At 44.5% G+C, this 16,186-nt stretch overlaps 2 protein-coding genes across 4 annotated transcripts in view; one reads left to right on the top strand and one right to left on the bottom strand.

Moving 5' to 3' along the window:
* SPCS2 (signal peptidase complex subunit 2) overlaps window positions 1-14,126 on the bottom strand; it is a 34,494-nt gene extending 20,368 nt beyond the window's left edge. Inside the window, exons 1-2 of one of the 2 annotated variants that reach the window (XM_055549092.1) lie at window positions 14,123-14,126; window positions 3,135-3,255 (exon numbers count right to left, since the gene is read on the bottom strand). In XM_055549092.1, coding sequence (XP_055405067.1) covers window positions 3,135-3,248 — 114 coding nt within the window. In that variant the 5' untranslated portion in view covers window positions 3,249-3,255; window positions 14,123-14,126. Of the gene's footprint in view, window positions 1-3,134; window positions 3,354-14,122 lie in introns of those variants that run through there. The other variant, XM_055549091.1, reaches the window with a different exon arrangement.
* XRRA1 (X-ray radiation resistance associated 1) overlaps window positions 3,363-16,186 on the top strand; it is a 66,120-nt gene continuing 53,296 nt past the window's right edge. Inside the window, exons 1-3 of one of the 2 annotated variants that reach the window (XM_055549088.1) lie at window positions 3,363-3,610; window positions 11,247-11,314; window positions 13,529-13,626. In XM_055549088.1, coding sequence (XP_055405063.1) covers window positions 13,533-13,626 — 94 coding nt within the window. In that variant the 5' untranslated portion in view covers window positions 3,363-3,610; window positions 11,247-11,314; window positions 13,529-13,532. The remainder of the gene's footprint in view (window positions 3,611-11,246; window positions 11,315-13,528; window positions 13,627-16,186) is intronic. The other variant, XM_055549087.1, reaches the window with a different exon arrangement.

Here is a 16,186-nt window from a genome sequence, read left to right as displayed (position 1 = left end):
CTCCATGTTCTCTTCCTGGTTTTCAGACAGTTAGAAGCACCATCCTCTAAGGCAGTTTCTGAAGACTGGGGTGGCAGATATGATGTTTTCTCTTTGCTAAATTCAATGCTTCAAGTACTTACTCTATGTTGATCACCACAAAGAACCTCTCATGGGAAACTGACATACTAATTGGGGGCAGGATACAAATCAATATGTCATATTAACTGACAGCTAAATTCCCATGTGCAATAAATGTTAAAGACTTCAGAGGAAGAACAACTCAATGTAAGGCTGAAATCAAGTTTTCCAAGTAAAAACACCTGAACAGCTCCTGATTTATTTTCTCTCTCCTCGGCCCCTCACTTCTTGCTTAATTCTGCCAACGTTCTCTTTTGTGAAGCCTTTCATCTATCTCTGCTAGCAAGTTAGGGTTCTCCTCACCTTGTCATTCTGTTTTTATAGCCCTTCACAAAGACCATATACCAATTTATTATATGACAATATTCACAGTAAGCCACAATTATGTATGGGCATCCACATTGTTTACATAAGGAAATTTAAGTTCAGTAATACCACATAACTTATCCAACACCATATAGTTTTCAACATGCTGCACTAGAATTCAAACATGTCTTTCTTTTTGTATTAAACCCCATACAGCAGTATGGTATGAGGCCTATAGGAAGACTTTTAAATTCTACCACTCCCAACTATCTGAATGATTCTTCTAAAACCACTTAATTAGACTCAAAAACCTTCAGCAGGCTCCCTACTCCTACTTCAGGCAATCCATGCCCTTCTCTATCTGATTCCAGTCGGTCAACAGAGTACCTGAGAAACAACAGGCGCCAACCACACACCTTTGTTCAAGGACATTTTTACCTGGTATGCCATCTGTCTCTCAAAGAAAGGTCCCAGCTCCACCAGGGCTCCCACCCCTTTTCAAATGGATCTCAGGGATCATTCTCTCTCTCACTTTAACTTCGTAAGAAGTGCACAAGTGAATGCCAAATTCTTTTATGTTCAGTATTTTGGACTTATACTCTGCTATACGGAGTATTTTCTGACAGCAGGATTTTTGATTTTTTTCCTCTGCCATTATATGTCTGAATTAGATACTCAAGTTACAGAGGTCATTCATGCGCATCATCTCCTTTGATTCTCCCCCAAACTCTAATATTTCAGGTGAAGAAAGGAAAACAGTGACATTAAATGACTTGCTAATCTTCATATGTTACTTTTCAGTAATCACTGCCTTAGCAGACTGTCCATGCTTAATATCTGCTTGAAGTGGAGGAAAAAGCAAGAGCACTCAATGGAACAGAATGAACACAGACCATGAGGTGCTCACCCAACAGGAAAACAATTCCCAGTGACCATCAATCCCCAATACTTTCATATAGCTTTTCATATTTCCCATCCCAACTGCTGGACAGGAACAGGACAAAACATGTTCCTATCTCTTAAAGGTTAAGCGTGTATGTATGTATGTGTGCTCAGTTACGTCTGACTCTTCGTGACCCCATGGATTGTAGCCTGCCTATGGGATTTAGCAGGAAACCCCATCTATCTATGGGATTTCCCAGGCAAAGAATACTGGAATAGTATTTCCTACTCCACAGGACCTTCCCGACCCAGGAACCTGAGCCTCTTGTGTCTCCTGCACTGGCAAGAGGATTCTTTACCACTGTGCCACCTGAGAAGCCCTAAAAGGGTGCTGTACTTAGTCGCTAACTCGTGTCCAACTTTTGCGACCCCATGGACTGTAGCCCGCCAGGCTCCTCTGTCCATGCGATTCTCCAGGCAAGAATACTGGAGGGGGTTGCCGTGCCCTCCTCCAGGGGATCTTCCCGACCCAGGGATCAAACCCAGGTCTCCCGCATTGCACGCAGATTCTTTACCTTCTGAGCCACCAGGGAAGCCCATGTAATTCAAAACCAATGACACCCAAAAAGAGAAACAAAAAGATCTGGATAGGAACCCCTCAATATGATCACCTACTCATTTCTTAAGCACTCAGCAGGTGTTAAACACACAGAAGTCTGAAAGCTGTTTTCAATTAAAAGTTAACAATCCTGACTATGTTAAAAACCCCAAGTTTATCATTTCTCATCAAACTGACCCAGGACCCTACAATGAGAGAACTGGAAGAAACCTTAGGATACATTCATTTTACAGATAAGGAAATAAGACACAGGGAGAACAAGCACATTTCAAGGTCACACAACTAGAGGCAGAAGCAGTACTAGGACTCAGATCTCCACGCAATTGTTTCTTTCAAAATGCTACGTAAAGTGCAAGAAAGCCCAACTCAGGAGAATTTTCCTTTTTAAGTCCCTGTTCCAAAAAAGAAAAAAAAAGTCCCTGTTCCTAGGTCCGCATTTTAAAAAGGAAAAAAAAAAAAAAAACAACTGGATGGAGAGAGGGGAAAAGAGGTCACCGTGAACAGGTAGCAAGCTTATGCATCCTATTCATCCAGGACACATTCACCTGGCCTGGTAGCAGGCGAGAAGGAGGGGGAAGAGGTGCGGGGGACGGGGGGGGGGGGGGGGGGGGGGGGGGGGGGGCGGGTAGAAGGAGAAGAAGAAGAAAAAAAGATAAATCTTAAAGACTTCCAGTTAGGCCGTAGGAGAAGTCGGTACTCGAAGTTCAGTATTCGGGTATCGGGATAAAACGCCTAGAAACTTCAGGAAGGAAAACCCCAAGAGCACTCTGGAATCGGTAGCAGCATGCAAGTGTGGCGGTCGTGGTGGGGAGTTTGGAGACTACTAACTTCGAAGAGTTGCTTCCATTTAGTCCAGATTCAATCTTCCCTGTCCGTGAAATAAACAGATGAAACAGTGGCCCCCCAGCACCACCGAGGAAAAGCGATGGCCGCTCTGAAATGTGGGAATAATCAAACTATCTTAAGAAGCTGTAGTGCCCAGCATTTAGGAGGAACACTTTCCAGAAGGAAAAAGTCCTCAAGAGGAGAGAGCCCAGGTTTGAGATATGTAGGGAGCTGGCTACAAGCGCAAGTTAAGGTTCCCACGGTGGGCCAACGAGAACTCCCTCTGAGAAGCCGCAGAAGAAAAGGGGGGCGAGATGGGAAGGACTCGCTGCCTCCCTGGCGCTCCCCAGGCCTCGACTGTCCCCCAAAATCGACTTCTCACCTTGTCCAGTAAACCGCTACGGCTACTGCCTGTCCCGCAGCCGGAGCCACCGCCAGCCCCACTACTGCCTCCGCCACCACCTGCTCTCCCTCCCTGAGAAGCCGCCGCCGCCATCTTGCTTGTCTCTGCGTTTCCCTCCCCTCCTAAACTTGTCCGAAGCCGATTGGCTGAAACTGACGGCGTGACGTACTGCGCGGAGTCCATCGGGATCCGTAGTTGGGGAGGGCTGACGCGAGGTTGCTAGCGGAAGTGGCCGCGAGGCTTGCCGGGACTTGTAGTAATTAGAAGCTCCAGCCATCGGTTGCCGCCTTCTCGGCCGGCCGCCGCGTCGCGGTTACTAAGGGGTGGAGAAGGTAGTGGCAGGCGCCACGGTGGAGCGGCTCCGAGATTCCCGGGAGGCTCGGAGGCGCGCATCCCGCCCGACCGGGGCGTCGCCCCCGCGGACATCTCGGAGGCGGAAGCGACGCCGGAGGCAGGTGCGGCTGGAAACTTAGTTTGCGTGAGGGGTTAGAGTCTCCGCCGCTCCACATGTAGTGTTTCCCAAGGATGGCATAGGAGCTCGTCCTTATCCTTTTTTAGCCTTGTTACTGCACTTACTGGTTTTCTGGTGACTGTCATCTTATTTTCGTGATACAGAGAATTCACAGTCACTGAGTGCCTGTTGCCTACCAGGCGCTGTCTTCAGTCTTAAGTGCCTATGTATCCATCCTCATTTAGTCCCCTGACGGAACAGTTAGATGAGGAAACTAAGGAAATTAACCAAGGCCAGATAGCATGTATCAGAACCTAGTTTAGCAGCCAGGTGTTTGTGTCATCAAACCCGTGCCATGCTCCCTTTGTTACCACCTGGGGTCCTTGGACTCTAATCAATAGAAATTGATAAGAGGCCAGGCAAGGAATTCGGGCAAGATTTTATTGGGACTCCACTTGCAGCAGGCTTCCCTGATAGCTCAGTTGGTAAAGAATCCGCCTGCGTTGCAGGAGACCCCTGTTCGATTCCTGGGTCGGGAATATCCCCTGGAGAAGGGAAAGGCTACCCACTCCAGTATTCTGGCCTGGAGAATTCCACGGACTGTGTAGTCCATGGGGGTCGCAAACAGTCGGACACGACTGAGCGACTTTCACTTTCCTCTTGCAGCAGCAGAGAGCAAAGCAAGAAACAGGGGTGGGGGTGGCGAGTGAGCTGGTCCCTTAAATGGGGTGCGGGTAGGGAGCCAAATGGGTGAGGTGGGGGAGTGGCTTACTGTGGTCTGCCCACACCCTTTGTGGTGCTGTGTGCAGGGATCATGCACAGTATCCTACTCTTGCTCCTGGCACCTCAGAAGAGACAGTTGGATTTTGGCCTTTTTGTGTGTTATTGTTCATAATTTGCCCTACCTGTGCATGCATGCAGTTATTTTTAGTCCCTTCTACTTTATTTGTATTAATATTTTTTTTGCTGTACAAAGAGGTGTTTGTCCAGGTACTAGCACTCTAGTAAAGGGTCCCAGGTCCCAGCCTATATCACCTTTGCCTCTCTGCATTTACAGTTTTAGGATGTAATAATATTGTATATTTTTATTAAATTTTTTACACAATATTTATTGAGCACCAACCTTACTTGCAGCTGTACTAAGAGATACTAGGGGATCAGAAAAGACCTGTTCCGAGTTACCATATAACAGGACCCAGTACACTATGAGCTACTACATTGCATCATTTTTTATTTTTCTTTAATCCCTAGAAATTCCTCGTGGTGGTTTAGTTGCTAAGTCGTGATTGACTCTTGTGACCCCATGGACTGTAGCCTGCCAGGCTCCTCTGTCCATGGAATTCTCCAGGCAAGAATACTGGAATAGGTTGCCATTTCCTTCTCCAGGGGATCTTCCTAATCTAAGGATTGAACCCAGGACTCCTGCTTTTTAGGCAGATTCTTACCAACTGAGCTCAAGGGAAGCCCTTGAAATTCCTCATGTAAATGTCCAAATCATTGAACAAATTAAGTACTTACTATGGAAACATTCCCACTCCAGTACTTTTGCCTGGAAAATCCCATGGATGGAGGAGCCTGATAGGCTGCAGTCCATGGGGTTGCTAGAGTCCAACACGACTTCACTTTCACTTTCACTTTTCACTTTCATGCATTGGAGAAGGAAATGGCAACCCACTCCAGGGTTCTTGCCTGGAGAATCCCAGGGACAGGGAAGCCTGGTGGGCTGCCGTCTATGGGGTTGCACAGAGACAGACACGACTGAAGCAACTTAGCAGCAGTAGCAGCAGCATGGAAACATTACATGCAGTTTCTTCATCTCTGTGAAGCAATCCAGTCAGATGCCTCTGTAGCTTCATGTTTATCTTTTAATAACTTGTGTTTCAAGACCCAGCTCTAATGTCACCTGCTCTGTGAAACCTTTCCTGATCCTCCTCCTTTCTTTGCAGACAGAATACAGAACTCCATAGCATTGTGCTCATGGTTCTGTTTGATTCAGTAAGCACTCAGTTGAGCCTCTTCAGTGGTCCAGATCTTGTATGAGGTGTGGGTGATAAAGATGTGGTTAGGACCCAGGCCTGGCCGTGCGAGGCTCCCAGTCTGAGGTTGGGGTGCGAGGAGTGGGAAACATAGGTAAGCAGGCCATTGTAATACAGTGTGGCACAGTGCCTCCATTAAGAGGTGGGGTAAGATGGTAGCACAGATAAAGGTCAACCAAAGGAGGAGGATATACAGGGAAGCTTTTTGTATGAGTCAGGCAAAGAAGGGGGGCAAAAGTGTGATAGCCCAGAGGGATGGAAAAAAAGCAAATGTATGCAGATGAAAGTGAAAGAGGAGAGTGAAAAAGTTGGCTTAAAGCTCAACATTCAGAAAACGAAGATCATGGCATCTGGTCCCGTCACTTCATGGGAAATAGATGGGGAAACAGTGTCAGACTTTATTTTTTTGGGCTCCAAAATCACTGCAGATGGTGACTGCAGCCATGAAATTAAAAGATGCTTACTCCTTGGAAGGAAAGTTATGACCAACCTAGATAGCATACTGAAAAGCAGAGACATTACTTTGCCAACAAAGGTCCGTCTAGTCCAGGCTATGCTCTTTCCAGTGGTCATGTATGGATGTGAGAGTTGGACTGTGAGGAAAACTGAGCACCGAAGAATTGATGCTTTTGAACTGTGGTGTTGGAGAAGACTCTTGAGAGGCCCTTGGACTGCAAGGAGATCCAACCAGTCCATTCTGAAGGAGATCAGCCCTGAGTGTTCTTTGGAAGGAATGATGCTAAAGCTGAAGCTCCAGTACTTTGGCCACCTCATGTGAAGAGTTGACTCATTGGAAAAGACTCTGATGCTGGGAGGGATTGGGGGCAGGAGGAGAAGGGGATGACAGAGGATGAGATGCCTGGATGGCATCACCGACTCTATGGACGTGAGTCTGAGTGAACTCCGGGAGATGGTGATGGACAGGGAGGCCTGGCGTGCTGCGATTCATGGGGTCGCAAAGAGTCAGACATGACTGAGTGACTGAACTGAACTGAACTGAATGTAGATGAGAAGCATTAGTCTGTGTTGTGTGTGTGCATTTTGGAGCTGAGAGACACTACCATCAGATTGAGATTAGCAGCTTCACATTTGAGATAGAGACCAGAGGTGGCTGAAACTAGGTAGGCAGCCTCTAAGTCTGGAACTTGGTCTGTGTTTTTTCCATCACACAGGTAAATGCCGTACTTTTCTTAGGGATTACTTCCTAGACAGTGTAACCTGGGGGTTATGTGCCCTTCCTAACATGTTAGTCATAAATCTACACCTTCTCACCTTGTATTCCTCATAGGAAACTGTAGTTTCCAGGATACTTAGTGAATATCTTTTCCCAGATTGTGTCTTTAAGTTTTGTCTTTGCTGCTTCTGTCATGCATAAGTTTATTTTGTGTAAATGGTGGTATAAATGATCCTTTCCTTTCTGATTTTTGATTTTCACTTCCTATTTAAGCTGTCTACCCCCAGGGAAAACAAACCAATCTGATCACATGGACCACAGCCTTGTGTAACTCATTTAAACTATGAGCCATGCCATGTAGGGCCACCAAGACGGATGGGTCATGGTGGAGACTTCTGACAAAATGTGATCCACTGGAAAAGGGAATGGCAAATCACTTCAGTATTATTGCTTTGAGAACTGAGAGGGTAACAGGCAGGAAGGCCAGGGGTCTCCAAATGGAGGAAATAGCCTGCAAGTGTCAGACATTTTTATCTCTCTTAAGCGGCAGGAGGAAACAAACTAGCAATATTTTTTTCCTTCTCTATACAAATTTAAAGAGAGGTTTCTCTTAAAATACTGTGTTGCCATAATGACCCCTGGTTTCTCCTGAAGTTAGCTATTCTTGAGCCTAGAGATAACCAATGCCTTTTTCTTATGGAAATGTTTGTCTTAAGCTATGCTAATGTACTACGCCTTTACCCCAAACTCTGTCTCCAAGTCGGTTCCGCCTCTGGGCCCAAAACCTACTTGACAAACCAGTATGTTATACTCAGATATTGTTCCCCTAATCTATGTAAATGAAACTATTTGTATGGTGGTCTGCCCTTCTTTAAGATTCAAGTTAATTATTTTATGGCCCAAGATAAACCATTTGGTGCCATTCTAAATTTTAAGACATTCCTTTCTTTCATTAACAGACTGCTAGTGACTATATAACATCCAGCTGAAGACTAACAAGGGGGGTACTCTTTCTGCCCCCTTCTGATGCCTATGTCAGAAGCTTTCTCTATCTCCTTTATACTTTAATAAAACGTTATTACACAAAAGCTCTGAGCGATCAAGCCTCGTCTCTGGCTCCGGATTGAATTCTTCTCCTCCGGGGGCCAAGAATCCCGGTGTATTTGCGTGATTCAACAACAACCTTTCAGAACCCCATGAACAGTATGAAAAGGCAAAAAGATATGACACTGAAAGATGAACTCCACAGGTAGGTAGGTGCCCAATATGTTACTGGAGATCAGTGGAGAAATAACTCCACAAAGGATAGAGATGGAGCCAAAGCAAAAATAACACCCAGTTGTGGATGTGACTGGCAATGGAATTAAAGTCTGATGCTGTAAAGAACAATATTGCCTAGGAACCTGGAATGTTAGGTCCATGAATAAAGGCAAATTGGAAGTGGTCAAACAGGAGATGGCAAGAGTGAGCATTGACATTTTAGGAATCAGCGAACTAAAATGGACTGGAATGGGTGAATTTAACTCAGATGACCATTATATCTACTACTGTGGGCAGGAATCCTTTACAAGAAATGTAGTAGCCATCATAGTCAACAAAAGAGTCCGACATGCAGTACTTGGATGCCATCTCAAAAATGACAGAATGATCTCTCTTCGTTTCCAAGGCAAACCATTCAGTATCACAGTGTTCCAAGCCTATGCCCTGACGAGTAATGCTGAAGAAGCTGAAATTAAATGGTTCTTATGAAGACCTACAAGACCTAGAACTAACACCCCCAAAAGATGTCCTTTTCACTATAGGGGACTGGAATGCAAAAGTAGGAAGTCAAGAAATACCTGGAGTAACAGGCAGATTTGGCCTTGGAGTACAGAATGAAGCAGGGCAAAGGCTAACAGAGTTTTGCCAAGAGAACGCACTCATCATAGCAAACACCCTCTTCCAACAACACAAAAGATGACTCTACACATGGACATCACCAGATGGTCAACACCGAAATTAGATTGATTATATTCTTTGCAACCAAAGATGGAGATGCTCTATACAGTCAGCAAAAACAAGACTGGAAGCTTCTGTGGCTCAGATCATGAACTCCTTATTGCCAAATTCAGACTTAAATTGAAGAAAGGAGGGAAAACCACTAGACCATTCTGGTATGACCTAAATCAAGGTCAAATCAAATCCCTTATGATTATACAGTGGAAATGACAAATAGATTCAAGGGATTAGATCTGATAGAGTGCCTGAAGAATTATGGACAGAGGTTCGTGACATTGTACAGAAGGCAATGATCAAGACCATCTCCAAGAAAAAGAAATGCAAAAAGGCAAAATGGTTGTCTGAGGAGGCCTTACAAATAGCTGAGAAAGGAGAAGTGAAAGGCGAAGGAGAAAAGGAAAGATATACCCATCTGAATGCAGAGTTCCAAAGAATAGCAAGAAGAGATAAGAAAGCCTTCCTCAGTGATCAATGCAAAGAAATAGGGGAATATAATAGAATGTGAAAGACTACAGATCTCTTCAAGAAAATTAGAGATACCAAGGAATATTTCATGGAAAGACGGGCACAATAAGGGACAGAAATGGTATGGACCTAACAGAAGCAGAAGATATTAAGAAGAGGTGGCAAGAATACACAGAAGAACTGTACAAAAAAGATGTTTCATGAGCCAGATAACCACGATGGTGTCCTCACTCACCTAGAACCAGAAATCCTGGAATGCAAAGTCAAGTGGGTCTTAGGAAGCATCACTACGAACAAAGTTAGTGGAGGTGATGGAATTCCAGCTGAGGTATTTCAAATCCTAAAAGATGATGCTGTGAAAGTGCTGTACTCAATATGCCAGCAAACTTGGAAAACTGAGCAGTACCACAGGACTAGAAGAGCTCAGGTTTCATTCCAATCCCAAAGAAAGGCAATGCCAAAGAATGCTCAAACTACCACACAATTGCACTCATCTCACACACTAGTAAAGTAATGCTAAAAATTCTCCAAGCCAGGCTTCAATGGTACGTGAACCATGAACTTCCATATGTTCAAGCTGGATCTAGAAAAGGCAGAGAAATCAGAGATCAAATTGCAAAAATCCATTGGATCATCAAAAAAGCAAGAGTTCCAGTAAAACATCTACTTCTGCTTTATTGACTATGCCAAAGTCTTTGACTGTGTGGATCACAACAAATTGTGGAAAATTCTTCAAGAGATGGGAATACCAGACCACCTTACCTGCCTCCTGAGAAATGTGTATGCAAGTCAGGAAGCAACAGTTAGAACTGGACATGGAACAACAGACTGGTTCCAAATAGGAAAAGGAGTATGTCAAAGCTGTTTATTGTCACTGCTTATTTAACTTATATGCAGAGTACATCATGAGAAATGCCAGACTGGATGAAGTACAAGCTGGAATCAAGATTGCTGGGAGAAATATCAATAATAACCTCAGATATGCAGATGACACCACCTGTATTTATGGCAGAAAGTGAAGAAGAACTAAAGAGCCTCTTGAAAGTGAAAGAGGAGTTGGCTTAAAACTCAACATTCAGAAAATGAAGATCATGGCATCTGGTCCCATCACTTCATGGCAAATAGATGGAGAAACAATGGAAACAGTGAGAGATTTTATTTTGGGGGGCTCCAAAATCACTGCAAATGGTGACTGCAGCCATGAAATTAAAAGATGCTTGCTCCTTGGAAGAAACGTTATGACCAACCTAGACAGCATGTTAAAAAACAGAGAGATCACTTTGCCAACAAAGGTCTGTCTAGTCAAAGCTATGGTTTTTCCAGTAGTCATGTATGGATGTGAGAGTTGGACTATAAAGAAAGCTGAGCACTGAAGAATTGATGCTTTTGAACTGTGGTATTGGAGAAGACTCCTGAGAGTCCCTCGGACTGCAAGGAGATCCAACCAGTCCATTCTGAAGGAGATCAGCCCTGGGATTTCTTTGGAAGGACTGATGTTGAAGCTGAAATTCGAATACTTTGGCCACCTGATGTGAAGAACTGACTCATTTGGAAAGACCCTGATGCTGGGAAAGATTGAAGGTGGGAGGGGTAGGGGACGACAGGATGAGATGTTTGCTTGCCATCACCAACTCAATGGACATGAGTTGGAGTAAGCTCCGGGGGTTGGTAATGGACAGGGAAGCGTCGCGTGTTGCCGTCCATGGGATTGCAAAGAGTTGGACGTGACTGAGCAACCGAACTGAACTGAGCCCCACCTCATTGTCATAAAATTATTTTCTTCTTACACTTTCCTGTCTATGTCTCTGTTTTCTTTTCTATTTCTGGAATCTTTAGTCCTGTGGCATTTTTCTAGGCCTCAGGTGAGACACATTTTGAAACAAAGTGTCACAGAAGGATATAATTAATGAGAAAGTTAAAGAGATCTAAATGACAGACTAAGAAGAAGTGCAATATCTATTTTATAGGTGAAGAAACAGGGGAAGAAACAGAATAAAAAAGAAGTCAAGAGGTCTCTTCCAAGATCAAAGATCAAGTAAGTACTATGCAGAACCAAAGTCAACATATTCTGTAAGTTATTGAAATTTTCTCCAACAGTCATCTCTGACCTTTCCCAGGTAACTGTACTCATTCATTCATTCATTTACCCCTCTAGCAGATTGTGGTTAGTCCCAAGAGGGATTTCCTGAAAGACAGATTGACTCCATGACTGTGTTTCCCCATCCAGTCATCCATTCATCCCTTCATCTTCCTGACACATTTTTAATGAGTCTAGGCTCTATGCTAGGCTCTGGGATCATATAGGTAAATAGGTATTATAGGCCCCATAGCAGGTGGAAAGTTGGTAAGGGAATAAAAATTATAACAAAGTGAAAAGTATTATACTAGGAGAAGTAGGGGGTATCGCGGAAATACATGGAAAGTATCTCCAACCTTTTGCAGGGTGGCAGGGCTCAGGAAATTCACAGTGCCCTGTGTTGAACCAGAGGAGATAACAAGATCACTCATTCATTCCATGCTGCTGCTGCTGCTAAGTCACTTCAGTCGTGTCCGACTCTGTGTGACCCCAGAGACGGCAGCCCACCAGGCTCCCTGTCCCTGGGATTCTCCAGGCAAGAACACTGGAGTGGGTTGCCATTTGCTTCCATTTGCATGGAAGTGAAAAGTGAAAGTGAAGTCGCTCAGTCGTGTCCGACTCCTAGCGACCCTATGGACTGCAGCCTACCACGCTCCTCTGTCCATGGGATTTTCCAGGCAGGAGTACTAGAGTGGGTTGCCATTGCCTTCTCCCATTCATTCCATAGGTGGAGTCTATTATGTGCCAGGTGTTAGATGCTGGGAGTGAAGAGATGAGCATCATAGATGCTGTCCTTCCTCAGAGCCTAATTAGGGAGATTAGAAATATGTTTTAAAAAAACTCTGGGCCTTGGGAGGACCACTGTATCCTTCATTTGACTCACTTGTTTACTGAGTGTTTCCTGTGAGCTTTCCAAAAGTAGAAGAGAGACAGTGAATTGGACCTGTTTTGAGACTTTCAGGTTCAGAGACCATTGAAAGAGTCCCTTTATGATTGTTAGTAATCTCACGAGGTATAAGGGGTTCCAACCACAAAAGATGTACAGAAGAAACACGCCAGAGTTTAGCTAAAGCAGCAGTTATTTACCTTTGGAAGTTTCAATGAAGGTTTTATGGAAGGGATGGCATCTGGATTGAGTCTAGAAAGAAGCTTTTTTTTTTTTTTCTATTACCTCATTTAATTCTTAGAACAGTTCTCTGAGGCACAGGTTTAATCCTCATTTATATTTGAGAAATCTGAGGCACAAAGAGGTAAAGTGATTTGCCCAGGGTCACTCCACTCAGTGGCAGAAACTAGCCTCAAACTTAAGACCCTGTCTGTAAAATTGTTGCCTCTTCCTGTTCACCCATCTCCTTGTCATATGTTTCTCTTCTGGGAAATATTTTCTGAGGACACCTGATCCCAGCTCTCTACTCTGCTCTTCCCATGGACTGAATCTTCCCAGACCCTCCATCTTAGGGTCCTACCTTCTTTCCAGGGTCTCCTTTCCCCTGGCCAGGGGCTTAAAGGTTCCTAAACCTCTGCTACCCCAATTTGTCTAAAGCTATCCCAAAGCAGGTTTAGGAATTACTGCTGCTACTGCTGCTAAGTCACTTCAGTCGTTTCCAACTCTGTGCGACCCCATAGATGGCAGGCCCCCAGGCTCCGCCATCCCTGGGATTCTCCAGGCAAGAATACAGGAGTGGGTTGCCATTTCCTTCTCCAATGCATTAAAGTGAAAAGTGAAAGTGAAGTCGCTCAGTCATGTCCGACTCTTAGCGACCCCACGGACTGCACCCTACCAGGCTCCTGCGTCCATGGGATTCTCCAGGCAAGAGTACTGGAGTGGGTTGCCATTGCCTTCTCCTAGGAATTACTGGATCCCTTTAATGAAAAATCTCAATCTCTAAGAGCTCAGGGTTTAAAGAATTTAGATCTTCGATTAGAAATTTCTTTTCCTAAAAGAAGTGGCATTGGAGCCTAATCTTAAATCATGAGATCAGCGAGATGAACAAGATGGAAGAACTGTTTTGGGCCAAAGGAACATTAAGAACAAAGGCATGGACCTGTAGAGCCTCAGAGAAAGGGTGTGTGTTGGGGGTGGTCCTGGTGGGCTCATAGGCTGTGCTGGGGTGAGAGCAGCCCTGCCCCTCCTCACTCCTTACTTCCTTGTTTTCCGTGCTTGGCTCTCAGGGTCATGGCCTCTGCAGGACTCTACAAGCTGGATGATGGGAAGCCTCACCTGAGCAACTGCTTTCCAGCTAAAAACCTGCTTCGGACACCAGAGGAAGGTCAGGTGACTTCTCAAATCAGAACCTTTGCCTCACACCCAGCACCTGCTTCAGAATGTCTCTAACACCCATGTCTTCCTCTTCAACCCATTCACTAATGTTCCCTGCCCCATCCTATCCCTTCCCTTCTAATCCATCTTCCCCCCAGCAGCCTCAGGGAGTCTAATTTTTTTTTTTATCCTATTTATGTATGTATTTGGGCTTACCAGGTAGCTCAAACGGTAAAGAATCTGCCTGCAATGTGGGAGACCTGGCTTTGATCCCTGGGTTGGGAAGATCCCCTGGAGAAGGGCACGGCAACCCACTCCAGTATTCTTGCCTGGAGAATTCCATGGACAGAGGAGCCTGGCAGGCTACAGTCCATGGGCTTGCAAAGAGTCTGACATGACTGAGCAACTAACACTTTCACTTTTATGTATGTTTAAAATGTCTTATTTTTATACAATTTTTTAAGATTACTTTTTATTTACAGTTATTACAAGATATTGGCTGTATTCCCCATGTACAGTACATCCTTGAGCCTAACTTACGCCCAGGAGTTTGTACCTCCCACCCCTACATGGCCCCTCCATCCCTGTTCTGCGCTTGGAACCACTAGTTTGTTCTCTATGTCTGTGAGTCTGCTTCTTCAATTTTTTTATTCACTAGCTTGTTGTATTCTTTAGATTCTACCTATAAGCAATATCTTATATGGGCAGTTTTTCTCTTTATCTGTCTGACTTATTTCATTTAGTATAATGCCCTCAAGGTCCATCCATGTTGTTGCAAATGGCAAAATTTCTTTTTAATGGTTAAGTAGTACCCCATTGTATATACATCCGACAGATTTTATCTGTTCATCTGTTGATGGACGCTTAGGTCGTTTCCATGTCTTGGCTGCTGCAAATAATGCTGCTTTGAACACTGGGGTATGTTTTTGAATTAGTAACTTTGGTTTTTTAAAATTATTTGTTTATTTTTGGCTGTGCGGGGTCTTTGTTGCTGCTCGGACTTTTCTCTAGTTGCAGGGCATAGCGGCTGCTCTTTGTTGTAGTGTGTGAGCTTCTCATTGCAGCAGCTTCTCTTGTTATGGAGCGTGAGTTCTAGGGCATGTGGGCTTCAGGAGCTGCAGAGCATGGGCTCAGAAGCCGTGGTTCCCAGGCTCTAGAACACAGACTCAATAGTTACCGTGCACGGCCTTAGGTTCTCCATGGCATGTGGGATCCTCCCAGACCAGGGATCGAACTGGTGTCTCCTGCACTAGGAGGTAGGTTCTTTACTAGTGAGCTACTAAGGACGCCCAGTGACTTTGTCCTTTTTGGATATATACCCAGGAGAGGAATTTCTGGATCATATGGTCGTGCTATTTTTAATTTTTTGAGGAACCTCCATAATGTTTTCCGCTGTGGCTGCACCAATTTCTATGCCCACTAACAGTGTACAAAGGTTCTCAGGGAACCTTCTAATGTACACCACAGTGTTCTCATCTGTTCAGTGAATTCTCACTGCTGTTCCTTTACCTTTCTGCTCTACTCCATGCCTTGATTTATTCCCTGTTTCATAGTGTTCTATTTTGACATAGCTTTTTAAATAAAATTGTTAATTTGTTTAATTGAAGGATAATTGCTTTACAGAATTTTGTTGTTTTCTGTCAAACCTCAACGTGAATCAGCCATAGGTATACATATCCCCTCCCTTTTGAACCTCCCTCCCATTTCCCTCCCCATCCCACCCCTCTAGGTTGGTACAGAGTCCTTGTTTGAGTTTCCTGAGACATACAGCAAATTCTCTTTCGCTATCTATTTTACATATGGTCATGTAAGTTTCCGTGTTACTCTTTCCATACATCTCACCCTCTCCTCCCCTCTCCCCATGTCCATGAGTCTGTTCTCTTTTCACATAGTTTTTTACCATTTGCCTGGAATGTTCCAGCCCTCATTCCAGTTGTCCAGACTCCTCCCATCCTTCAGCTTGTCTCCCACACCTTCCAGTAAGCTGTGTCCAGCTACTCCAGCCCTCAGTGCCCGTCCTCTCTTGTGAGCCATCTTCCTTTCTGTGTTTCTTGTTTGATGTATAGTCATATTCTGCCTAGCTCCTAAATAAAGTGGCTTAAACTTGACTCTGCTAAATAGTTTTTAAAGCATCCCTCCTAATGCTGAGCAGAGTCCTGCACATGGAACACTGCTGAGAAGTATGGTTTCACTGGATTGGATTTATTGCTTTGAAAGTGTAGAGCAAGGGAAAAGTACCCCTAGATTACCCTGGATGAGTGGCTTGCTGGTCATTCTGTACCTGGAATAGTGGAAGAACCTTCTCCTTCAGTTTGTCCTCCCCACTTCTCTTGGGTGATTTTACTTTTCACATAGGACCTTCTGTGGCCACCTAGTTGTTTAAAATCCTCCTGTGGAGCTGTCAGTAAGAACTCATTATTTCATGCCCACACTCCCTCGCACACACATAGATGGACAGAGAAATAAATATAGCTGTATATATCTTCATGTGTTAGTATACATATGTATATTTCCTGGCCCACAGAGGGCAATAATACCTCAGTTGCAAAAGGATGCTTGGCACCTCAATG

The sequence above is a fragment of the Bubalus kerabau genome, chromosome 15, assembly GCF_029407905.1.
Source record: "Bubalus kerabau isolate K-KA32 ecotype Philippines breed swamp buffalo chromosome 15, PCC_UOA_SB_1v2, whole genome shotgun sequence".
Lineage (NCBI taxonomy): Eukaryota > Metazoa > Chordata > Mammalia > Artiodactyla > Bovidae > Bubalus > Bubalus kerabau.
This window is presented reverse-complemented; position numbering and strand designations above follow the sequence as displayed.